General features: G+C 33.1%; 2 protein-coding genes and 1 pseudogene across 5 annotated transcripts; 1 reads left to right on the forward strand and 2 right to left on the reverse strand.

Annotated features, from left to right (window-relative positions):
• Window positions 1-1,719: 1,719 nt before the first annotated feature.
• On the forward strand, window positions 1,720-3,574 carry LOC108663288 (uncharacterized). The gene is made up of 3 exons (XM_018126887.2): window positions 1,720-2,547; window positions 2,664-3,200; window positions 3,305-3,574. The coding sequence occupies exons 1-3, from the start codon at window positions 1,753-1,755 to the stop codon at window positions 3,401-3,403; spliced, it is 1,431 nt and encodes a 476-aa protein (XP_017982376.2). The 5' UTR covers window positions 1,720-1,752; the 3' UTR covers window positions 3,404-3,574.
• A 1,943-nt stretch (window positions 3,575-5,517) lies between these two features.
• LOC18589874 (uncharacterized) lies at window positions 5,518-7,912 on the reverse strand (annotated as a pseudogene).
• A 522-nt stretch (window positions 7,913-8,434) lies between these two features.
• NADK1 (NAD kinase 1) lies at window positions 8,435-26,133 on the reverse strand. Of its 4 annotated transcripts, none has more exons than XM_007015041.3 (12): window positions 25,835-26,129; window positions 24,250-24,418; window positions 23,980-24,099; window positions 20,265-20,408; window positions 17,545-17,756; window positions 17,042-17,155; window positions 16,763-16,857; window positions 14,750-14,856; window positions 12,681-12,754; window positions 11,177-11,255; window positions 10,714-11,021; window positions 8,435-9,165 (listed from the first exon to the last, which is right to left on the reverse strand). In XM_007015041.3, exons 1-12 carry the CDS (start codon window positions 25,859-25,861, stop codon window positions 8,857-8,859), a joined length of 1,758 nt encoding a protein of 585 aa, XP_007015103.3. In that variant the 5' UTR covers window positions 25,862-26,129; the 3' UTR covers window positions 8,435-8,856. The 4 variants fall into 4 exon arrangements, with proteins under 4 accessions (XP_007015103.3, XP_007015102.3, XP_007015105.3 ...); XM_088809860.1 differs by having other exon boundaries at window positions 9,099-9,223; window positions 25,835-26,133; XM_007015040.3 differs by lacking the exon at window positions 20,265-20,408 and having other exon boundaries at window positions 25,835-26,126.
• Window positions 26,134-26,346: the final 213 nt, after the last annotated feature.

A 26,346-nucleotide genomic window follows, 5' to 3' on the forward strand; every position in this document is an offset into this window, starting at 1 on the left:
TTATTAGCCATAAAGATTTATTGGACTCAAAATAAAAGTACAATAGCTTATTTGATTCAAAATAAAAATATAAAAGCTTATTTGGATCAAAATAAAAATATAAAAACTTAATTTAACTCAATAAAAATATAAAAATTTATTTAAATTTTCCTAAATAGTTTAGAGGCTTTCTTAGATATTGTACTTTTTTTAAATTAATACATATAAACATATATATATATATATATATATATATATACACACACATATCAATAAAATTTTATGCATATTCTAATTTGTGTGTGTGCACACATATTTAAAGAGTGGTAAAATTAACCACAAGCTAGTGTACTAATAAAAATTACAATTATAAGCAAACAATCTATATAATACATTCAATAGAAGACATTATAAATAAACACACTAACACATTTGTATAAAGTTGGATAATATAACCTAATGATTTAATTTCTTTTCTTTCAACCATAACTTCCCATGTTTTTTCTTTCATTTTTTATTTTTTTACAGAAATCATTTTGACTTTTGCGCGAAAATATTGTCTGCTTAATTCTTAATTTCAAATGTTGTGGAAAAGGAGAAAAAAATAAAGAAAAAAACTTATTGGGTTGTAAAGAAAATTACAATTTGTTGTTTATATCTCAATGCATTAATATATATATATATATATATATATATATATATATATTATACAATAGCTGTTGTGTTATAATGTAACTATTGTCAGAGATTTAAACTTAAGAGATTTTAAGTTCGAATATTGGATTAAGAAATGAGATTTATAATATAATAATAAGACTACGTACCTTTTATTATGTAATCTAATATCATATTTATTTAAAAATAATATTGAATGTTTTTCATTGGAAAAAAAGAATTCAAATTTTACTTTTTAAATAATGATACATGTATCAACCATAAACCAAATATTTAAATATATATATATATATATATATATATATATATATATATATAGAACTCCTTCTAACTTCTTCAATACTGCTTAAATTTAGTACAAGGACTCTAGTTTTTTATCGTTAACTTACTATCTACGTTTTACTACTGTTTACTTTACATTTTTTTTCTTCAAAAGTTGTTCAGAGAAAAAGATAAAAAAAAAAAAGTAAAGAGTAAAATTAAAGTAAAAATCACATTCGAAATTCGATAAAAAATGAAGAAATGACTAACATGAATATGAAGAATTATTATATTTTATACATCTAAAGGGATATGTGTCAATCCTCCTTGTTTTCCATCTTACCAAGCAAGCCTTAATATTTATTTTTTATTTTTTTACTAGAAGGATTGATGAAAATTAAAAATTACAAGGGGGAGCACCAATTAAGATGCCTTGAAGCAATGAACTCTCTCTATATATATTTTTGGGTTTTACTTCTGACCTTTGACGAGGTCAGTGCTCATGCTCCTCCCTTGAAACCGTGGAGACTTTCGAACAAAAAAGAGCTACACTTCACATGCCATTTAACCGGTTCCCTTAATTACGAGTTGAACGGACAAAAAACCCCCCATTTTTACTATTTTATAATCACAAAAATTTGGTTAGTTCACATGATTAAGCTAACGTAACCGAGAAAAATGGCTTTATAAACCATTTTCAAAGTCCATCTTAAACTTCGAATGCAAGATTATCCTCATTTTCTAGAGCATATTAATGTTCGTTCATCAGATTACCTTCTTCCATATCTTCCTGTAACTTTCATAATCTCTTTTGCTGGTACAATCAACTCCAGTCCAATGCAGCAAAAATTTAGATATCTTTCTCTTGGAGCTTTATGCAAATTTCTACCTGTTTCAGCTCTTGTTCTTTTCTTCTTTTACACATTCTTGTATAGCCATTTTTGCAACCAATCTTCAGCTGGCCTTTTCAGTACTCCCTTTGACCTCAAATGGTCACCTTCATCTACAATTACTAGCGATTCTCCAACCAATATTAGCCACATTAGGTTTGTTTTAGTCGGTTGCTTAAGAACATGGAAGTATAGAAAACCATACATTGAAGCCTGGTGGCGACCAAATGAAACTATGGGTAATATTTTCTTGGATTCACCTCCCACAAAAGAATTTCTACCTTGGTCTTCAGCTTCTCCACCTTATCAGGTTAACGAAGACATCACCAAATTAAAAATATACTCCAAACTTGTGAACCCCGTCGAGGTTCGAATCTACCGTTCAATTTTAGATACATTTAGATTGGGGGATAACAAAAATGTGAGATGGTATGTAATGGCAGATGATGACACTCTTTTTTTTGTTGATAATTTAGTTGAGGTACTAGCAAAGTATGATCATACCAAGTACTATTATATTGGGACAAATTCAGAGTCTGTCAAGTCCAACTATGATTTCTCTTTTGACATGGGATATGGTGGAGCTGGCTATGCTTTGAGCTACTCGCTCGTGGAAGCACTCGTACCGGTAATGGATAACTGTATTGAGAGATATCCGCACTTATATGTCAGTGATCATCTATCTTCTTCGTGTTCAGCTGATTTAGGGGTTGGTTTAACTATTGAAAAGGGTATTCATCAGGTAATCCTGATTAATTTCGCATTATAATTTTGAAATTACTTTTCTTGCATCTCAAAGAGCAATTAAGATCACAATTTTTATTAACAATATTACATCTTGTGATATTTTGACTGCAGATTGATTTAGTTGGCGATATATCAGGCCTCTTATCATCTCACCCCCAGTCTCCTCTCATCACACTTCACCATTTTGACAGCGTAAACCCGATCTTCCCCTCCAAGAACCGCTCCAATGCAATCAATCATCTGATGGAAGCAGCAAAAATCGATCAATCTCGTCTGCTACAACAGACAATTTGCTACCACAGGCCAACCAACTGGTCCTTCTCCATTTCATGGGGATACTCTGCTCACATATATGAAAATATAATCCCTCGGAGCGTTTTAAGAAAACCCCTCGAGACCTTTGCTCCTTGGAAAAAGGGTAGGCCTCCATTCTACATGTTCAACACCCGACCGCCTTCTAATGATCCATGTGAAGCTCCTCACGTATTCTTTATGGATTCCATCAAGAAAATGGAAAATAATCTGGTTCTTACTACCTATAATCGGACATGGCCCCGAAACCTACAACCTTGTTCATCATCCGGCAACCATTCTGCAGGTTCTGTCACCAAAATTCAAGTTTTTTTGCAGGCAACAACGCGTAAAGAGGTCGGTCTTCTCATTCTTTAGATTGCATTTAGTATAAATTTTTATTATAATTAATCATAAGCTTTCATTCCAAGTACTGATGTTTGTATTACTTTATTTCTCAGGCTGGAAGAATAGAATGTTGCGATGTTAAATATGTGACTGGCATGAATGTTGCCGACATTAACTTGAGAGGTTGTCTGAAGGGTGAAATTATTGCATAATTGTATTTGATTTAACCCAAAAAACACTTCCATTTTACCCCATTCGACTAGTTATTAAGATATAGTTCTTATTGTTTTCCTGGGAAAGTAAGATGTTCAAACTTTTGGACGATTAATAGTTGTAAATCTTTTCTTTGTTTGCAAAGTCATAAAACAAAATATTTTTCTCTACCTTCCTATATCTCCCACAGGTCCTAAGTAATAAATATTTTTTTCCTTTCAATTATTATCTCAATGAAAATAATTTATTTTTCCTTGTCATTGTTATTTTCTTAATGAGATTACATATCATAAGGTAGAAATTATAATCATAAATAATATCTTTGTGGAGAAAACCAGTAAACAAATAAAATAAAATTTACATTTAGTGAGATAATTTGAACCATAGACTTAAAAAGTATCAGAACTTCCTCCATACCGTTAGACACAAAACCTCAATAAATTTAATGATTAGAAAGAAGAAAGTATAATACTAGAAAAAGTCCTTGAACTATTAAAAAATATTCAAATAAATCCTTATTTTTTATTACTCCAATCAAACCTCTTTACTTTTATTTTAAGTCAAATAAACTCTTAATTATTACCAATGATTGCTTAATTGTTATTAGTCTAAACGTTACTTGTTATTTTATATCCATGTGGTACTAATATGAATGATGAAAAATGCAACTTAATCATGTTATCATGTCACATCATCATATATTATGACATATCAATATGTCATGTCAATTCCATGTGGTATAGAATGACAAGTAATTTTTTCTTTATTAATCAACTATTGGTTATAAGAATTTATTTGATTCAAAATAAAAGTATAAAAGCTTATTTGAATCAAAATAAAAATATAAAAATTTGATTTAACGTAATAAAAGAATAAGAGTTTATTTAAATTCTTTTAAGTAGTTTAAAAGTTTTTTAAGATATTATGTTATGAAGATATTTAAAATGAAGACCTAATTAATTTTACACGTGAAAGAATGAGAAAACAAAAATCTTGAATGATGTCCAATGCATTACAAAAATGTATTTCACTTTAAAAAAAGGGAAAAAAAAAAAGATATTAGTGAAGGTACAAATGGGTTGGGTCAAACTTATTAGACACGGCTGATATCTTAAAAATTTAAAATCAATCAGGCTTATCTATCCATTTAAGTTAATTGTTTTTGTTTCTAATTATAAAAAGAGATTCGAATCTTGTTTTTTAGACAAATATTATATACCAATCAATAAACTAAATGTTTGAATGTATCATTTAAGTTAATTTATTATTAAAATATAAAAAAATATTTTTATTTAATATTTAATTTTTAAGATTGAATATAAACTATTAAATACAAAACAATTCTCTGGTTTTGTTCTTTCTGGTAGTCTGGAACTTGATTGCATAAGTATTATTCATTTTCCAACATAAGGTTAGTTGTTTTGTTTTGTATCTGAATCTTTGTGTTTCTATGTAAATGTGTAATAAATCTTTGAATATCAAAAAAAAAAAAAGAAGAGAAAATCTAAACACTTCCTCAGTATGATATTTGTGAGTGAATAGGGGGAGTTGACTTAACGAAAAGGGGTTTTCATTTGCCCCATTTGGCGGAAAGTTCCATGTTTCCTGCAAATCGGAAGATGTTTAACATTTTTGACGATTAGTACATATAGTAATCTGTTCTAATCGACCAACCCAGCCTTACCTTCTTTTATTTTTTTTTCTTTGGTTTCTGTCTTAATGTACTTTAAAAAGTAATCATTTTTCAATGATTTTGTATTTTTTGGTATAAAAAAAAAAAAGATTTTCTCTGTCTTCCTACATCTCTCAGACCCTCATACTGCCTTAGGTCTTCCAGTTTTCTAAATCATGTTTTCTTCATTACTAAATCAATAAGGATGCTATAGCTAGTTTGCTCGTCCTTGTTATGTTACACAATTAGGCACCTTATGAGAGTAAAATTCATAATTTGCAAGAAGATATAAATATCGAAAGCCTAATTTAGTTACCATTAGTTAGAAAAAACCTAATTTAGTTGAATTGTTTACTATCTATGTACTCGCAGTAAACTTTTTAACCTTCACAAATAGATTAAATAGTTGACACATGCTTATTAATATAAAGAAATCTAAATTCAATGATAGCGTGCCATACAGCTAGCAATTACTTCACCGCTCGTACAGGGCCTTTTAACTTGATGTCTGCAACATGTGCACCACCCACTATTTGACATCGCAGCATTCTACTTTTGCGGCCTGTAAAATAACACAAACAACTGTTTTGTTATTTTCTAAACCTCGTGTGTGTTTGGTTGGTACGAATGACAATTTCATTACTCTTGTTTCTTATTATCTCTCTAAATTTTCTCCACCCTTGTCTCTTCCAAACAGATCCTCTGGTGGCGGTGGTTGATCTATCATTCACGGCCAAATCTAGTCACATGAAGCACCAATCTAGCACTCTAACAACTAGATTTAACTGTCGGAAGCATCTATCTAGTCGTGGTGGTATCAGTGCGGTCGATGGAGGAAATTCAGACACAGAAAGAGAGAGGTAAATGAGTAAAGAGGGAAATAAAAATGGAAGATGAATAGGTTTTGTCTTATACATAAGGTAGTAATTGTTAAAATTGATTAAGGGTATTTTTATCTACCAACTTTTTTAACCTATTCCCACGGATGGAATAGTTATTACCAATGAAAGATAAGAATAGCTCTTCCGACTTATCCTTGAATGACTATTTTTCTCGAAATAATTATTTCTTTCAACTAAACATGTCATGAGATTCGAGATTTATAAGTCTCATCAGATGGTTGAGTCAACTTAAGTTAATTTTATGCTGGTTCCTTGGTTGATTTGTTTAATTGATATAATTCATTAAATTCTTATATAATATGCATTACTTGACTGCGTTGGTGACTTCTGCTTGTTTCTATAACTTCATAAAAATAAAATACAACCACAGAAGTTGTACAGGAGGCCAACCTGCTGATGCCTTGTTGCCTGTAAAACAACATGAATCTTGGTGATGGGATCCGCAGAATGATTGCCACTTGATAAACAAGGTGGCAGATTATACCGTGATGTTCGACTGTATGTAGTAAGAACTTGGTTGCTTTCAGTATTCTTGACAGATTCTAAAAAGAAGAGACGAGGAGTTTGGCAGGGATCATTAGAAGGAAGCCGCGTGTCAAACATGTTCAACGGAGGCCTAACAGATTTCTTGAATGGTGCAAATGTCTCAAGGGGACTCCTTAGAACACTCCGAGGGATTATGTTTTCATATACATGAACCGAGCAGCCCCATGACACTGAGAAAGTCCAGTTGGTTGGCCTGTGGTAGCAGATTGTTTGTTGTAGCAGGCGAGATTGATCAAAGCTTGCAGCTTCCATGAGATGGTTCATCGATTCAGAGCGGCTCTTGGAGGGGAAGAGTGGGTTTATACCGTCCAAATGGTGAAGTGTGACAAGAGGAGACCGAATGTGAGACGAAAGGAGACCTGATATATCACCATGTAAATCAATCTGCAATATTTACAATATTCCAAAAATGTACAATAATATTCACAAAAACTTGTGCCTTGGGATATGATACAAAATCCAAAAAGGTATAGGAAATGGATTATATATCACCAGAAGCCATTCGATTTTAACAATTTGAAAAATTATATTCTCCGGAAAGCGAATATCATAAATGGAAAGCGTTGATTACCTGGTGAAAACCCTTTTCGATGGTGAGATCAACTCCCAAATCAGCCAAACAAGAAGACAATAATTGATCACTGACACGCAAGTGAGGGTATCTCTCAATACATTCATCGATGGTGGGCGCCAATGCTTCTACCAAGGAGTAGCTCAAAGCATAACCACCTCCACCATACTCCATATTGGAGAAGTCGAAATTAGACTTCATAGCCTCCGAAAGTCATCCCAATGTAATAATATTGGGTGTGATCATATTTTCCTAGCACCTCAACCGAATTATGTACCGAAAAAAGAGTCTGTGTCATCATCCCCCATTACATACCATCTCACATTTTCGTTGTCTCCAAGCCTAAATGTCTCCAGAACTGAACGAAAGATACGAACTGCGGCAGGAACAAGAAGTTACGATGTACTCTTAGCTTCTGGACGTCTTTATTGACCCGGAATGGAGGAAGAGACGAAGGCCAAGGCAACAAGTCTTTTGCGGGAGGGGAATCAAAAAAAATATTTCCCCTAGTTCGGTTTGATCGCCACCAGGCTTCAATGTATGGTTTTCTAGAGTTCCAGGTCTTTTTGGAGCTGACTAATGTGAACTTAATGTGGCTAATGTCTGTAGGAAAATTGACAGGAGAAGTGCTATTATTATCCGGTGAAGTTGACCATTTGAGTTCAATGGGACTAAACAGACCAACAGATTGGGTACAATTGTGGGTATACAGGAGACTAAAAAACCAGAAAAAGATGGCTGACATTGCTATAGATATGTAGGAAGTTCCAATAGATAAATATCCAAATTTTTGTGGCAATGGAGTTGCAGAAGACATTGGAACTGGTTAGGAAGATGAAAAATGAATGGGGAAAATGACATGCATGATCTAAAATTGATCAATATCTGAAGGAGGATTCTTAAAATTTAAGTTTCCATAGATTTCATAATAGTTTAAAAGAGCAATTTTTACATTTTCAAGTTACCTAATCATGTGCAACTCCGTAGGTGCAATAAAATGATGAATTGGGATTTGTACATTTGCTTATTGAAAGGATCAACAGAGCTTCGAATCAAGCATAGAGGGCCAATTTGTTAATGAAGGTTTATTATTTAATCGGCAGCTTTATGTTCATTTGCTTATCTCATGTTAATTTATTGAAATAAATAGATATTAATTATGTTATATTTCATTATATTTATTTCTATTGCTTCTACATTCCTATTAAGGTCTTATATTAGCTTTTTTGCATGGTATTATAATTATTTATAAATATTTTGTTACTTCATGTTGCAGCATTGAGCCAATTTTGAAAACAATCAAATAGCACTACTTGAAAACAATATCTCAAATGAAAGAGACAGAAGGGGAATAGGCTGGTAGAAAGGAAACCATGCATTTTCCCTGTATACTTAGAAATAAAAATAAAGAAAAACTCAGACATGTATCCAATGCTTGTATTTTTGAACCTATATACTCTGTTTGACAAATTTTTTGAATGTAAAATACTACTATGCCTCTCTTTATCTCATAATGATATACAGATATAATCTCTTAACTATAATTTTCGTTATCACCAGCAGCAAGGTAAATACATAGTTCCTTTCTTCAACCTCAAGGGGAAAACTCTTCAAATGTAGACACTAATACTATGATAAAAAGTTACAGCCATTTGAATTTTTGAATTTATCTTTCCCCTTCCTACAATGACACTGAAACATATAACATGTATTAGTTAGAATTCCAACTAGAAATGCTGAGGCTTACGTTTGGAATATGTCCTATAAATCCCGAGGACCATCAAACGACTGGGTCTTCCTCAGATTCCAATGAAGGCCATCGTGGATGCTGCGTAAAAAATCATTAGTAGAATCAACTTGACAAGCTGTAGGAACAGGCCAAGGTGCCATACTGCACAAAAGAGCATCCCCAGCAGCCAACTGTTTTCTGTCCTTGCCATCAAATGATGCCCAAGCAGGACTTCTGCTATTAAAAGGCACCACTATTCGCACTGTTACATGCTCAGGCAATATCAGAGGTCGAAAGGATAATGAATGTGGACAAATTGGTGTGAACAAAATACCAGGGACCTACAATTATAAGAGCGTACGAGCAATATATTTTTAGCTAAATGATCACGATCAGGTTCTGAAACCAAACAGAAAAACAAGTAGCAATAAAACAACATTATGAAACACCTATGATAAAATAGCAACCGTTATGTTGCCCAATGTTCATTTAGAAGATCTCCACAAGCAAAAAAAAAAAAAAAACAATTCATTTGTCAAAGATGATAAATAAACCAAGAACAATACTCCATTTTTAAGTAACTACAGATTCTTTCACCCTTTCATTGATACTATCCGTTTCAAAAGATAATATTCCACAAAAAGCCCACCTTGTGCCAATTTTATCCATAGATGCCCCTGCCTTGAACCATTCTTCAAGGCTTAGCTGACTAGAATCAGAATTAAGTACAGCACATGTAAATTTCGTTTGACATCTCTATCTCAAGCATCTTCTCTAATTGCCTTGCTGCTATCTATAACTTCCAGAAAATGTCAAGTTTTAGGCTTCTAAGTATTACCAGGCATTTGTCTTAACTTTTTCATTCTTAATATTTCATTTCCTAGACATCTAATTTGGTTGAATAACAATCTACATCAAGAATTACTGATGCTCTGAAGGATTAAACTTTCCAACCAAACACTCAAAAATGTTCTTTTAATTCATTAACCTTGCAGTTAAAATGAGTCCTGACTTGAGCAATCTGTTACTCCAAGAGAGCCCTGAAGCATTTGGTATCAGCCTTATATCCATCAAACTGTTGCTTCCTGTCAGTGAACATCTGGAATTCTTTACAAGATATTATACCATAACATATGACCAGATCTAAAGCACATTTGAACCTCGGTCTTATGCTTAACACGCATCATGCACGATACGAAATTGACTTCATCAGGGTCTTATTTTTCACCAGGAAATTCCATGAGGATCCACACTTCCCAAAGTGTTACCGGGTAGGCAGAATAACAGAGAAATCATTTAATAGAAGTCCACACATAACCCAAAATTATAATTTGCAGAAAATGACAATATTTTCATTGTCATTATCATTGACATTTACTTTTTCTTATTACTGTTGTTATCATTATTGTACAATCTGCAAAGCATACTTAAATACTGTTCTTGTGGGCAGTGGCATTATCACCATTTCTCTACTGTATAAATAGACAAAATTGTTGTTTGTTCCACTATCAAGGAAATACACTAGCCATCTCGTCTAGCAGTCTGAGTTCAAAGGGAATATACTCATCTAATTTCCTTTAAACAATTTGTTTTGCTTAATGCCCTCGTCACATGTTAATTGTTCATTAGCTCTTAAACCATAGCTTATAAGTAACCATTTAATTAATACAGTGTTTCAAGGAAGCTGACCAGCACTGACTAGTTTAAAAATTTTTAAGTACTAGCGTAAATCTTTGTTTCAATATAGTACCATAAAGTATTATATTCCAAGAAACCAATCTATATGGAAGCAACATATAAAAATTTAAGTCATCTGACAAGTTCTTATGTTCTTTGGTCAAGCATGAATTTTCCAATTTGATGGCAGTTATGACAATATCAGAAAGTACCTGTGGATGGACCATTGATCCGCCAGCTGCCAATGAATATGCAGTGCTACCAGATGTTGTTGATAAAATCAAACCATCCCCTTGCACGCATGTCACAAAGGAATTGTCACAGTAGCATTCCAGATTTGTGAGGTACGACGATATCCCACGATCAATCGTAACCTCATTTAGAACAAGGATAGGTTCTTCTGTGTCGTACTCATTTTTAGCTGCATCTCTAACAACACGGCACAGCAAGCGGTGTCGTAATGTTATACTGATAGGTCCCCTCAGGACAGAATCAAGGCATTCTTTGTAATGTTCACTATCTAGAACAAGTCAAAGAATATCCTTTTTAATTCTTGTAAGCAAGTTAAAAAGCATTCTCAATTTAAAATCCAAAAAGAATGTTCAAACAACCATTTTCAATCATCAATTCATTCATCTTTCATTAAAGAAATACTTCAAAAAAATGAAAGGATACGAAAAGGAGTCATAAAGCCCAAAGACCCTAAAGAAAATGGAACGATTGGAGGAACCGGTCCCTTGAACATTGATGCTGCCTGCAAAGAAAAACAGATGACAAATGCTGCTAAGCATAAATTAAGAAGAAATTAAAAATAAATAACAAAACAACAAACATAAGTAGCTCAGAAGAAATTCGAAGGGTGCAAGATTTATTTGCATTGATAAGTTCTGTTCCAATGATTTCAGTCATGTTGAAGAACCTGTCTCCATATAAAGACTTGATGGTTTAAAACTTTGAGAAAAGAACCCAGGGATGGATTCAGAATGATGTCAACTGGGGCAGTTTTGAATTTCATAAAAACCACCAAAAACAAACAAAATACGTATTTTTTTAATTTCATAAAAATGAAAATAAAATCATCTTAGAAAATTTATTTTTTAAAAAAAGCACAGAATGTTATTTTGTCTCAAGCTATCAAAGTCTTGAAACAAATATTTCAACTCACAAACCTTCTTTCTTTATTTTAATTGTTTTTGAAAGATCATAAGTTTTGAGGAAAAAGAAGTTTCAAGAAACTAACAATCACATAGCTTTACATAAAAAATCTGATTAATATAGACAAATAATTCTCCTATACACAAGTATACCTTACACTTTTGGCACACTAGAGTAACCAATTATCCATATGTAATCTGTAGTTTCCAATTTAAGAAGGGGCAAATCTTAGTATTTTTAGAATTATTTTCAATAGTTCTAATATTTCTTATAGAATTTCAGAGGGCCAAGGAGGTTCTATGAGGATCAGTCCCTTAATGAATCCATTTTCAGAGTTGCAAATTTTCAACATTAAACAAATGATTAAAACCATGAAAATCCCCATAGGATTGGGATGAAGATGTGCATTACTAATATTAAGAAAATTTTCCCTTTCGGTGATGACAAAAACATAGATGTGCTCAAATTGAACAAGGTTGCAACTTACAAAGATTGTGCAGCCATGAATATATATATATAAGACTTGTCAATGACAAATGAGAAAGTATTTCAAGGATGTGTCAGCCGAAACAACACAAGCAGCAGAGAGCCACTGGTTTTTCACATTTTCTACAGACCAACCCTCCCCAATTTAGAAATAAGGTGTCTCAGAATCAACTGCATAATGCAGTCAAAGTTAGTTTTACTAACTTTCCTTGCATTAATGCAAACAATTTTCCAGACTACCTATCTCTTCTCATGTTTCCAGTAGGCTCTAAAGGGTACTCATCATTAGGATGGTACACCACAAGCATCAAAACCCAGGCAGAGGGCACAAACATTTAACAAAGTTTAAAATCCCTCATAAAGATATGTAGAAAAAACTAAATGTAAATGCCATCTGTTCTAACACAAAAAGTGAATTGTACCAACCAAAGTTCAATATTCTCAACTGTAAATGTCAAATGTAAATGTCATTTGATATTCTCAAAGGTTTATCATGTCATTAAAAAAATATGAGTTCAATCAAACTGAAACAACATACCCATAGAACAGTTCCATCGCCACCAAGAGTTATCACTAGATCAACTTTTGTGTGTAGGAGCAAAATTTCCCTATCTAAAAAGCAACATAATAAACTTGTAAATAAGTATAAAAAAAAAAGTTACATGACAATATACATCAAAGATACATAATAATTAAAAATTAAGTACACAACCATCAGCTCCAAATTCCAATAAGCACTGAATTTAAAAACAATAACTTTCAGATCTTATTTTTGAAATTTAAGAACCAATTTAATTAAAACTATTAGATAACTCGAAATACTGAATTTAAATTCCATTTTATAACCAACTTTATCTTGTAATACTAATGTTACATACATTAAAGTATATATTACTAATGGATGATAACAGAACCTGAGGAAAATAAATTATAACAATCTTAAGAGGTAATAAGGTCCATGTCTAAAAGCTTTAAACATGGTTTTAACTTCTAATAAAATGCTAAATTCTGTAATAAGTCCTCCCTTCACCTTCAAATTTCACTTAGAAAATTGTGAATTTCAATTTTCAGTAATTTAAGCAGTTCACTTAAAGGGCTATTAATAAAAGTGCATGTTCCGCATGGAATAATTTTACATGATTTTCGTCAGTTCTTTGCATTATGATATGACCCAGAATATCGTTAGTAGTGGAAGCCAGAAGGTATATATGTGAATACAACAAAAGGAGGCACTTCATTTTTTTTTGAAAGAATTATATCAAAAGATAATTGACATTAAGGACAGCAATTCATATTGAGTTTGTTGGATTGGGTTGGATAAAATTCAGTTCAATAGATGTTTGGGCCTAGAATAGATCTGATTTCCTTAAGAACAAGGCAGTCAGATTGGATTGGCTCTTAGTTCCACAAACAAAAACATTTTTAGTTTTTTATTTTTGGTATTTTTTTCATCCTTTTCCCCTCAATTTTTGTCAAAGAATTTCAAATGAACATTATAAGAATTATCGGGACAGGTTAGTTAACCCAATTTCTAAGAGTGGACCTGATCCAATTGGATTCATGAAAAACAGGAACCCAGAAGAAATTAATCGACACAAAAGGTTGTGCTCAGGTTGAGCCTTGGGTTGCCAACCTCAAATGACACCCTTTATATGCTGGCATTTGGCCCACAGTTAGCTCAACAGCCAAATCAGTACTCTAACCAATTTAGGAAAATTAAACAGCAGGTCAGGTATTTCCCCAATATAACAAGTGATGGCACATCAGTTTAGATAAAATTTATCCTCCTAGGAAACCAAAGGTTAAGATCAAGATTCTTCATCAAAATATAAGCCCCTTTGGCCTAGGGAAGGCGTCTTTGGGGTTAGCAGGTCATTAGCATAAAAATTTTAAGAATTTAAATAAGGTTTGGCATTTCAGGGGTATTTTGGTAATTTTGGATTTAACAGAATGGGCTTTAGTCATGGCTGTTGGGGTACTTTAGTTTTAGTTGAGTAATTAGGGCTTTATGTGAACTTTAGTTTATAATACCTGTGCTTTTTTACAAATTTTAGTCTAGATGTTTGAGAGTTCTATTTAGAACAAGCTAATATTTTCCCATTTACATCTCTTTGTATTGCATATTTAATACAATTGATTTATAATAAATGCTTTTGTTAAGGAAAATTCTTGGAGAATTTTTTATTAGAGTAAATAGAGAATTTCCTGCATTCTTTCTTCTTCTTCTTTTTCTTTCTTGCTACAATGTTCCCAGGTTACTGTTTCGCAACATGGAAATCTCTTAAACCTAGTTTTTTCTCTTGTTAGCAACCTAAATCACATTCTGTTGCTTGTGACTTTTAACTACGAGTAGAGAAACAGTGTATTGAAAGTCTAACAACATAAGCAAATCAAACTGAAAATGAAACAAAATAACCACAAAGACTTCTGAGCCACCAAAACAAACCAGAGAATTTAACATCAATATTTAAAGCTACTGTACAGCCAGCATCGAAGATATAATGAGCCAAGGATCAGATATTTGATTCATGAGGAATTAGGTGTTAATGTAAAAGCAACTACTTCAATAAGCAGAATTTGATTAAGCATCAATGACTAGCTGCTCACCATCTTTCCATGTTTGTACATAGTTGAAGTCAGATGACTCTGTCAGAAGCTCAACTCTCACGCGTGGTTCGACATAAATGTTTAATTTTTTCTTCTCTTTCAACCATCTGGATTAAAGATGAAGAATGAGACAGATAGAATGAAATATGCAATAAAAGAAAAAGTTTTGGCCTTTAAAAGCCATGCTGGCATGTAAGAGTATAAAGACAACAGCCAACACGGTTAAAGAAGTTAATGCCAATCCAGAGAACTAAAGTGACCAACAATTAAAGTAACGTTGAAAAGCCTTAGAATAATAAGTACAATACCAAGATATTGGAAACTTTATCTTAAAACATTTAATATCACATACAGCTCAACCAGCTCAAACACCATCACCCTATAATCTAGTAGCAAGAACTAGGACACCCTGCAGTGCCTTGTTTTTTTAAATAATTAGGACCTTTAATTTTTAAGAAAACAAGCAAAAGCAGAAATTTCTTCACAATAAACATTTGTTCTGACCAGGTGGTCAAGTGACAGTGCAATCTAGCACAAGCACCATGCAACCCTCCAGGCCAAGTGCCCTAACTTAGGCATTTGCCCTTTAAAGAAACAAGCTTCACAAAAAAAAAAAAAAAAAGAAAAAAAGAGCATGCTTAGCTCAGGTCCCCTTTGTTTTCTTTATTTTCTATCTTCTATGAGTTCTATTTTAAATTTAAGGAAAAGGACAAAAGATGTGCCACTTTCAATAAAAAGAAAAAGGAAGTATTGTTCATTGATAATTTCTTGTTCGATATGGAAGTGAGAGTTTGAATAAACTTATTTCTCAAACAGAGCTGATAGCAATTTCAAGTATTGGGTAACCTGCAAAAATATTTCAAGGGTGCATTTGGACAAGGGATTTTAAAATTTTGAAAGATTTTGAAATGAAAGCATTTTAAAATGCGTCAATTTAACATGAAAGCATTTATAATTGTATTATCTGAATGACTATTTTTTAGAATGAAATTTGAGTATTGGAATTTGATAAGATAAAAAGGTAATTATAGAAGAAGAATAATGATATTAGGATAGAAAAAAATAAAAAACAAATGCAATATGGGTGTCATTAGATTTGTAAAAATATATAGATATTATAAATAACTAGACTATGGCCCGTGTGTTGCACATGGGCCTCTTTCTACGTGTTTTTTTCTTTCTCTTTCTACCTCTCTTTTTCTTCCTTCAAGACTTTTTTTCTTTTCTTCTATGACCTCCACGTGGCTAGAGGAGGAAGCCTTCGGGGCTTCCTTTTACTTATGTAATGGATATAAAAAATTCAAGAACTATATTTGAAAGTAAGTTTCTTTAGTTAAAATTAAAGAAAGAAAAAGTTGTGTAAAACAAGGAAACATAATAAATGTTGATATCATAATAAAAAACCAAGGAATTTTACAAATTCCACCTCAAGAGGTAAAATTTGAAATGACATATTTGAGCCTTCAAAATTCCTCATCCAAATTCCAAGAATTTTGACAATTCCCAGTTTTATATTGCCGAACAAAGTAATTTTGTTTTTAAAATTTTGAAATTCCCTCTACGAATGAATTTCCTCCAAATCCCTCATCCAAATGCACTCCAAAGAAACTATAACCTTTTTAGCTTTAAAGATAGCAAATACATTTAAGAGCATATACGCATCTAACCTTGGATGGCTCCTACTTCCCAAAGTACAGTCACATCAAACAAATACGACAGGTCCCAATATTAAACCATAGGACATGGATGAGTCATTCAGGGAAGGCACAGAGAAGAGAGATGGCATGGTATTGACAAGCCACTTCAATAAAGATAAAAAAGCAGGATGCAAAAGAATTGATTCCAAGCAAGAACACAAGAAACTCTAAAGCAAGTGAAGCACAATAAAACACAAATTATTTTGAATGTCTTGAAAAGATTTGCAGTGATTGGCATAAGACTAAAAGCAAGTTGCATGAAAACTCACATTCAGAATTGCACAATGAAAACTAGTTATCAATTTCAACTTCGTACCTGACCATTTGTGCACAAAGAATTCGGACAGAGACTGAATTTGGTTTTGTCAAAATAAGCAGAGTCTGTGGGTCAGATTCCCACTTCAGAGAAATCTGAAAAGAAACAAGGATTCACTAGATGACAGATAGGAGGCACAATAAACAAACATATTCAAACGATATTCTAAGAGAAGATGCTAAGAAACAAAACAAGCTTATATCAGTACAATATAGAAATTAAATTACTTACAAAATCGCAGCAAACAAAAGCTTCCTAACAGAATATAGGAAGCAATACCTGTTTACTGCTGCGTTCTGCAGTCGTAATATTCCCCTTTTCAAAAGAGACAATGTCATGCTTGTGCTGATCACCATTCTCACCCTTGCACCACCATGAAAGTTTAAATGATGCCTGTCTCGGGAAACATAGTTTTTAATTATGTAATCTAAGCATTTATGGTAGTAATAACTTCACAGTCTGTGAATTGGATATTGTTTCTTTGTTATGACTTATTCTGTATTTGTTTACCTAAAGGCTACAGTTGTAGGTACCTCAAAATTAGTTTGCAAAAATGCATACATTGTTATGGAAAGAAATATGGAAAAACAGAATCCTGAAATAAGAGCAACAACATGAAAGGAAAGCTTCCCAAAATTTTGTCCAAACAAAACAAATAACATAACAAACATCAGGAAATGGTAAAATTTAGACAAAAGATCAAAACAGACAGGTGATAGTGTACAAGACCAGAAGAGAAGCTAACTGATTTAAAGTGGAAGGCTAATAAGAAAAACCAGTACCTTTCTCATCATCTTATTATGATCCCCTTTGGAATTGGAATCTGATTCTCTGTCCCGAAGAACCTCGTGGGAGCAAATCCCATGCTTCATACAGCCTTTCTCGGAATGCTCATCTGGTTCATTCTGCTGTACCAATTGGTTGTCCGAGTTCTCTACCTTCCCACAATCAAAATCCCCATTTTGCTCTGCAGAGAACCGCTCCGCAATTCGAGCTAGCAATTTTTTAAAAAAGTAAAAGCATTTATATGAGACTTTAAAGCAAGATACAAAGGTCAACACATACAAGAGCAAGAAGTGCAATAGAGAACCATAATCATGACTATGAAGTACAGGAACTTAGTGCTCCTCAGAGGAAGTAAAAGCATATAAGACCTAAAGTTACCAGTTAGTCAACGTATTCAAAAGCAAAAAATGAGAATGAGAACAACATAGATTAATGGACATACACAAGCCTAAACAAATAGGCTTTCCATAATTTTAAGAATTTCACATGTTTAAGTCAGGTTCCTACGGCCATATTTATAAGACTTAAGTATGGCTGAGAAGCAAGCACTAATCTGGAGTGCAAACCAAACCCCCCACCCCACATTTCTTGAATGTTGACACAGAAGAGTACCGTAATGAGGACAACATTCAATGTCTCCTGATCATATATTTATCTCTCAAAATCAGATGGGTTTAAGCTGTTTCCTAACTTTTGTACAGATCCAATATACCTTTCCATATTGGTCTATAACATAAAGAGACCAGTTTCTACTCCAAACAAAGCAAGTATCTTGAATTTTCCACACCAGCATAATTCCTCCCAATATTTAACATAGGGACGAACACAAGAAACTAAGGACTCTTGACATCTCAATAGTAGCAATGTACAAACAAGATCTTTATCAAGGATTTATATGGAAGATAAATTGGAATGCCCCACTAAATGATATCTGTTGGAAAGTCCAACAATTTTTCTCCTGCCTAAAGTGCTAGAAGATTTCTGATAAAAGATCTGCTACATCCCATAAGAGTTTCCTGAAAGAGGTATACCATCAATCGTATGCTTGACATCTGCAATCCATACAACAACAGAATGTAAAGCTTTTTTTTATCATTTTCCCCTGACCCAGTCTACCGAATACCATCATGATCCACTATTGTTTTTGCTTTTCGGTGGCGCCAACTTTAGATAACAACATCTATTTGAAGAAGATCCCAACTATATAGTGAAGTGCCTCAATCAGCCAGCTTGCTATTTTGCCCAGGGGGGGGAAAGTATAATGGAAAAATGAAATATAAAAACCAACAACTGCAAGTTGGTTCAGCAATATAAAATGTAGGAATGGCCAGAAAAGGATAGGGTTCACGATACGGTACTTAAAGAAACTCAATGCTATCCAACGTAATCTATAAGGGAAAAAAAGAAGAAAACCTCTGAAAACCACTTTAATTACTTTTACTCTGATTCTGAGAGGTCATGAGCTAGCCCATCAACCAAAATAGGCACTGAGAGTAAATATTCACATGAGGAGGTTTATTTTTATAATCAAATAGTCAGTGTTTTCTTGCCAGTGGGTTAGCATGACTAAAACATAAAAAAATTATTAGAAAAAACATTGGCCTCAGATAATGGCTTCTGCCAATTCAGGATTGAAAAGAAATAATAAGAAATTAAAATAAAACTAGGTTGGAAAGGAAACAATTAATTACTCATATTGTAGTAACAAAATTCAATATGAGATGGAGAAGCAATAAATGACGACAAAAACTTGAACAGATTATTACAGGGGCATTTCATAAAACTAGTTGTAACAGAACGCACACTAGAAATTTAAATGCCAGATACACCACATAAAGAAAGTTGAGAATGGAAGCCTGAGCACAAAAGTAATTAGTGAAGAGCTAGTTACAAATCTATTGTATTTTAAGAATTACACATGAATTTGTACTGATACACAATGACACTTAGAGATGAGAAACAGAGACGTTTGTGCCATTCTCTGATGCAATAGAAAACCTTCCAGAGCTCTGAAGCCCAAATAAGTGTGTTCAAGTAACTCGAGTAGCCAATTTCATGCAAAAATGTTGAACATTTCCAATAAACCCCTAAATAGACCCCACTTTGAGAAGATAAAATATGGATGATGACAATGTCACCCAAGTGAATGATTGAAGTCAATTGAAATTTACAACTAAAACTCTTAATGCGTATGCTAAGGTATGCCATATTACTAATATACAAGTAGAACTCTATGGAGCTATTACCATCCCTATTTAAGCATTATCACAGGGAAGATTAACTGCATAGTTTACACCTAATTTGCTTCACTTGACGAATATCTCCAGAATCCATTATCCTCCGCAAAGAGGCCAAGGGTGCAACAACCAACCTTTCACTTGGCTTCCATTTCAGAGAACAAAAAATACATTTCTTAAACACCCAAACCATTTCATTTCCTTCTAACCATTTATACAACTCTAATAGAGCTAATTGTACCAAAGACTTGCATAAGCATCAGATAAACCTTTAACCATAGACTCCCAAAAACTCTTGCAAGTGAAGTAACTTTAACAAAGCATTGTGGCTTTGACAGTTTTTCAGGATGCTGTGAAGTTTGCATGAAAACTAATCCCAACCAGTGAAACAAATATCACATTCTTTTAGATAGGCCGTGATGATTCTTTAATGGAAGAAACAAGATGACTGATAGTACTGCGATAGTTTCAGCAAATACCTTCCGATACTCTCTTATTTCGTTCTTTCCAAACATCCCAGGAGACAAGACATGGAAGCATAATTCTTATCATTCCTGTTGCATTATCTAGAGAAGTCCGAGTCCACCAACTTCGAAGCATTTCACAAATATTATTGCCTGATACTGGAATAGCCAGAATCTGATAATAATGAGTCCAAAATTTGATTAGCAAACTTACAAAAACCAAACAAATTGTCTAATTTGTCATTACGTATGAAACAAGAAAACTGGAAGGTCCGAAAGCTGCTCCCACATAATAAAGCGAGTACAACTTTATCCTCCTTATGATAAGTAACTATTATTATATAGCAGGAAGGAAAATCACACAAGACGAGCAGAGCAGATCTTCAAAGAAGAAGAAGAAGAAGAAGAAAGCAAAATTGTTCATGAGAAAAAAAAAAAAAAAAAGAAGAAAGAAAAACGAAGACATTGTCCAAATATTCAGAGTGATGAAAAATTCTTATGATGTTTTCAAAAATCAAGCCTATTAGAAACCTCTCCATATCATACAGTAAATCCAATGAGAAATCCAAATAAAGTCTTAACTTTATTCTATATCGATCCAAAATATCTTTTGGACTTCGTGCTCCACAAAATTGAAGTAGAAAACTTGAGAGACACATTCATAACCAGGCTAGATTGAAAGTTAAGAAATCAACGAGGCTGGTTAAGAATGTTCTGACCAGTATCCAGTTTAGACGCAAAGGATGAAAAAAGATTAGTAAAATATTGATAGAATAAGAGTCTCTTTGGCCCAACTTGAGTTGCCATAAAAAGTACTGTTGAAGTTTAGCTTTTCGACAAGTGTTATCGTATTAGAATTATTTGAAATAACTTAAAACATAATTTGTATATAATCATTGCATTAAATGTGTCTACCAGCTTCACATTGCAACTCTTTTGGAAATTCTAGTTTGGAGTTTCAGCTTTTAGTCTCCAGAAACTCACTTTCAACTTTTAAAATACCTAAAAGTTATTTTACAAACCCCTGTTTCACCTGGCTTAAGCATCTTAAAGTTGCTCAAGAAGTTAACTGGCAGTAAGAATTGCGGGTCAAATCTTGAAACAAATAAAATACATCAAGACAAAGATCCATCTAAGCAAAAGAGATGACATGAAGCAAGGTCAAGTGAAGGAAAATGGCATAATGTTCACAGGTAGGGCTCACACTTCAAGCAAATATTTGGAATGACCATTTAGTTCCATCACAGTTATAACCAATGTAGATGGTGGAGTAGCCAATTAGTCAAAAGCAAACAGGCTTCATATATGATGTTTCTTGTTAGGGTTTGAAAAATAATGGGTAAAAAAATGGTACTATAATATCAAATATAAGCTATTAATTAGATAAAAGTAAGCCCTTCAAAGACCATAAAAAAATTGTGAAGGCTATATTCAAAGTTAACAGTTACATTAGAATCAGACAAATGGGGATTCCCTAACTTATAGATAGAGTGCTAGCTAAAAATTATCAAGTAATGGAAGAGTAACCAATTAATAAAAGAAGGGTAATCTTAAGATGATTTATCATCAAAATTTTATGCAACTTATTGATAGGAGAATGTTTGGTTAGGTACTAAGTATTAACCAAATTTTCTTTTCCTATCCCCAAATATACATCCATCTTAGTCTAATTGGTACTTCTCATGCTTCAATCAATTTGGTGTACTTCATCAAACTTCGAAGAAATATCAAGAAATCGAAAGTAAGGATCCTCATGCTAGTTTTCTTCAGTCTGAGTCAGCATGTCACTGACACATTAACCCCAGTGAGACCTCAGATAAGAAAACTAGCCCACCACATTTCCTCTATTGCTGGTCATAATTTCATTATTTCACTTCCAAAAAATTATTTAGCAACTATAAAGTTCCTAAGAACAACTATTACTTCTCTTAGCAGCCTCCCGAAGGGCTGACATGCAACTTGTCCCTGCAGAACTTTAAAATAGAAAACAGATCATGCTTTTGAGAACTGCCTGGTTTAACTTCAACTCTGTTGATTATTTTCTTTATGAAGATTATATTTTTATCAAAGGTCATAGTAACTCAAATAGACTAATTTAACTTTAAAAGCACCTTGTCATCCTTCCTTCCTTATGCACATTTTCAATCAGGTGCATAGGAAAAACATGTGAGCAAAGAGGCTTTGTTTTGGAGCCTTTTGAGGAGTATTTTAAATTACATGAGTCTAAATGGAATACCGCATTCTCCAACTAAAATATGTTAAGTCTTTAGGCAATGTAAGATGTATTAAATTCCATCTTAACTGGTATTCAGTTGGAAGTCAAATCTAGTGACTTAATTATGGAAGGAAGCCTCCTGATAGCAGTGTCAAGGGATTTCCAATATTCAGCAAACAAATTATTGGCAACATAAAATTGCTTGCCGAAGCTAACTGATTAGCAACATCTAATTGCATAGAATCTAACTCGCAGAACACCCAAACCAGACCTATCTATTATCTAGGACCATAGCAGAATCCTCAAGGTACTAAATAGGTAAGTGGCATTAATTGATTTTGTTGCTTAAGTAACCCATAGCTATGAGAAATCAGAAACTACAGCATGAGTATTTCTTCAGTTAGTTCAAACAAAAACCTTTCAATTATCTAGTACCATAGCAGAATCCTCAAGGCACTAAATATGTAAGGTGCATTAATTCAATTTGGTGCTCAAGTAACCCAAAGCTATGAGAATTCAAAAACTACAACATGAGTATTTCTTCAGTTTGTAACTAGAAATGAAATAACATCAAATAGAAGTGGAGATTTTCATCACATTAATTTTTGTATTAGCAGTTCAAGGAAACATACAACAAAGTAGTAAAAGGAACGTGAATACTTAATGAAGCAAGTGATCTTTTATCATATCAAGTTTATATATTAGCCATTAGCATTATCATTATCCATTAACCTTCTTTGGTGCATTTACTAGCTATAGATATCTTGATTTGACATATCCGAGAAGAGATCCATAACTTTGATTAATGTGACAATAGGAGCCTTAAATTATAGGGCTATATAACTTGAAAGATGCTTTACATTTAAAATACTCAAATTAACAAACTAAGGAAAATTTTTTATTTAGTTTAATGGCATAAAAATCACAAAGAACTGTGTAAACAAGATACATGACATTCCAAAAGTGACTCATTACCTACCCTGTGCAGGGACATTTTCAAGTAGAAATATAGAAAGATAGATGCATAACTGCTCATGAAGTGTTTTCCTATGAATAAATACATACGAACAGATGCCAAATTGAAAAATAATTCACATAACGAGGAACATTGCAGGTGTTTTTTTATACCTTCTTAATGGTTATAAGGTTAAGAGGCTAAATACCAAACATCGGGCCATCAAGAAACAAATTGTCTATAAAACAAGCATGTTCTTCTAGGAGGAGGAAGACCAATGACAAGTACAGATACAAACCAGACAAATGAAGTTGGATATGCACCATTCAATTAAGCGATTGACAATCTCAGAAATATCTTTTAACTGAGCTAGATTAGGTTGTAGGTATAAATCAAACAGCTAGCAAAAGAAACCTCATCTGTAGCTTTTCTCAAGTCAGGTTCAAGCTTTTTTTTTTTTTTGTCGTGTAGGTCAATTTGCATCATCAATAATTATTTATGAAATACCTAACATATGAAAGACATATGACAGAAAAGCTATGCAATTTAATCTTAAAAACCTTTACGCTCCATCTGTATATTCCTTGTTCTCTCCAGCTCATATCTGCGCTTCCATTCAGCAGCCTCAGCTTGTGCAGAAGCCTTTCCTTCAGCAGCTCGTCTTAATGCCTTTGCAACAGCTAGTATTGTATTCAAAATAATATAAGCATCAAGAATGAAATAAACAACAGATAGTTCAATTGGAAAACATAAAGGCTTACAAGAATGAAATAAACAACAGATAGTTCAATTGGAAGACATAAATGCTTTCAACAATGAAATAAACATACTTCTCAAAGCTTCTGAGAACTCTATTAGATGTTCATCCATTCCTTCAACAGGAGTTTGTTGAAGGAGTTCTTCCACTGCCTTCTCAGAATGGAAAAGAGAAAGTGAATCAACCAAACCATTCTCTGGCTTTGAGCAAGAAATACTTGCATCCCCATTTCCAAAGGAAGCCTGTTCAAAGTTGATATATATGACATTGATCCCAACCATAAAACAATATATGCCTTTTTAAGATATATAAACCATTAATGAAGGATATAATTGATGACAATGATTGCAATGTACTTTATGGTAATACATGTTAACTCGCACAAAGAACCCATTGATGAAGGATTGCATCTCATTCTCTATGGCTGTGGTTGATTATTATATTTGTTACTTGATCAAAAAAGTATGATTTTACGTCTGCACAGAAGCATTTGTTTGAATACATATTACAGTTTAGTCATTTGCTCATTCTCAATCAAATATGATTTTGCATTACACTCTTTGCTTGTGCTTTATAGTTTATAGAAAAGCCTAAAGATGCAAAACGCACGTAGATATGCAACAATCAAATAAAGCCTAGATTAATTAATGCATTTTAAAGATTGAAAAATAATTAGTAGTTTCACCTCATTCACTTTTATTTTTTTTCATAATTGTTCCCCATCCAACACATTAAAAAGTTAGCAGTACCTATAGATTTAGAAATAACAATGCAAAACAGACTGCCTCATGATTCCATAAATGTCTAAAAATCTATTAGAAGGAAAGAATACTGCCAGCAACATACGTATCCTAATAAAGAGAAAATCATCAGTAACTCTTCCACGTGGCTTCTTATACGGAAATTAGAATAGTTCCAACATTAAACTTTGGTCAATTCTTCCATAAATATGTTGATCCAAGATCGGATTTAGAAACTGCTAAAAGCAGGTTGGCTACTATGCAGCTGAAACGACTCTAACAACAGAAGCGATGAATTCCGACAAAATAGACATGGAGAAAGAATTAAACATCCTTTTGCCTGTTTAACAGGCCAACACATACTTCGGGTCAACCAAAGACAAATAGTAATGAATCAACAGTCAGAGATTATAGCAGTAATCATACATCACATGTGCATGAATACGCATAAAACTTACTCTGCAAAGAATAAAATTCCAACAAGATAATTTAATTTCATAGTTTATGAAAAACCACAAAATTGTAGGAGAAGTTCAGAACTTCCAGAAGCCCTATGTTCTGTATTACATGCCCAATTCAATATTTTCATCCATTTATCCGTTTCTGATCAAATTAAAGTTTCCAAAATTTCTGTTATATCAGTTTCATTACCGTAACCCAAAAGTTGCTCTACCAACGACAAAAAATAAAAATGAAAAAAAAAAGTGATCAAAAAAGACAATAATTCAGCAGCAACTAAACAACTCAACAGCAGATAGACTGAAAAACAAACCCTTATTACAGCAAAGCAAACAACCCAACAAGCAAAGTCAAAAAATTTGCAGAATTAAGCATCAAAGACATGTAAACAAGCCATGTAAAACATGCGTATATGAATGTACAAAGACGAAGAGAGAGAGGGAGAGAAAATTTGATTACAGTGGAATCAAGCTTGCTGGGAGACATGGTTTCGAGTGCTGGGAAGGAGAGAAATAGCGAAAAAAGGGAAGGGGTTTTATAAAGTTGCGAGAGCTGCAGCTACTGCCATCACATGAACATGTGCCATAATATTGTTGAGGGGATTGACGTTGTGGATTACGTAAAACTGGTGATAGTAATAAAGATCATTCCTTTTTCATCCTTTCCTTATCCCAGGAAATTGTTTGGTAGTCAGACAATTAGCGATTTTTGGGTACGGGCCCCACTTTGGGTGTTCCTCTTCTTTGTGTTCCTATTCATTCTCTTGATCTGCATCTTTTCTTTCTTTCTTTCTTTCTTTCTTTTTCCATTTTTTTAAATCCAAAAAAAAAAAAAACAACCCGTATTCACTTGCCAAGTAATCTGCTACTGAGTGGCGTAGCGTGGTCTGCCTCTTGAATCTCCACGTGTGGATACCGTGTCATGTCAAAGTTGGCATACTATACCATCACCATCTTAATCAATTAATTTAT

The sequence above is a fragment of the Theobroma cacao genome, chromosome 9, assembly GCF_053813885.1.
Source record: "Theobroma cacao isolate CCN51 chromosome 9, ASM5381388v1, whole genome shotgun sequence".
Lineage (NCBI taxonomy): Eukaryota > Viridiplantae > Streptophyta > Magnoliopsida > Malvales > Malvaceae > Theobroma > Theobroma cacao.

Excerpts from the sequence above, each read along its gene's own strand:
- NADK1 (XM_007015041.3), bottom strand. The coding sequence starts at position 25,861 with ATGTCTCCCAGCAAGCTTGATTCCACT. Across the intron at positions 20,409-23,979 it reads TATACAGATGGAGCGTAAAG|TATCAGGCAATAATATTTGT; the intron begins GTTTTTAAGATT and ends TGGCTATTCCAG. Across the intron at positions 16,858-17,041 it reads CAGAACGCAGCAGTAAACAG|ATTTCTCTGAAGTGGGAATC; the intron begins GTATTGCTTCCT and ends GTTTCTTTTCAG.
- LOC108663288 (XM_018126887.2), top strand. The coding sequence starts at position 1,753 with ATGCAGCAAAAATTTAGATATCTTTCTCTTGGAGCTTTATGCAAATTT. Across the intron at positions 2,548-2,663 it reads TTGAAAAGGGTATTCATCAG|ATTGATTTAGTTGGCGATAT; the intron begins GTAATCCTGATT and ends TTTTGACTGCAG. Across the intron at positions 3,201-3,304 it reads AGGCAACAACGCGTAAAGAG|GCTGGAAGAATAGAATGTTG; the intron begins GTCGGTCTTCTC and ends TTTATTTCTCAG.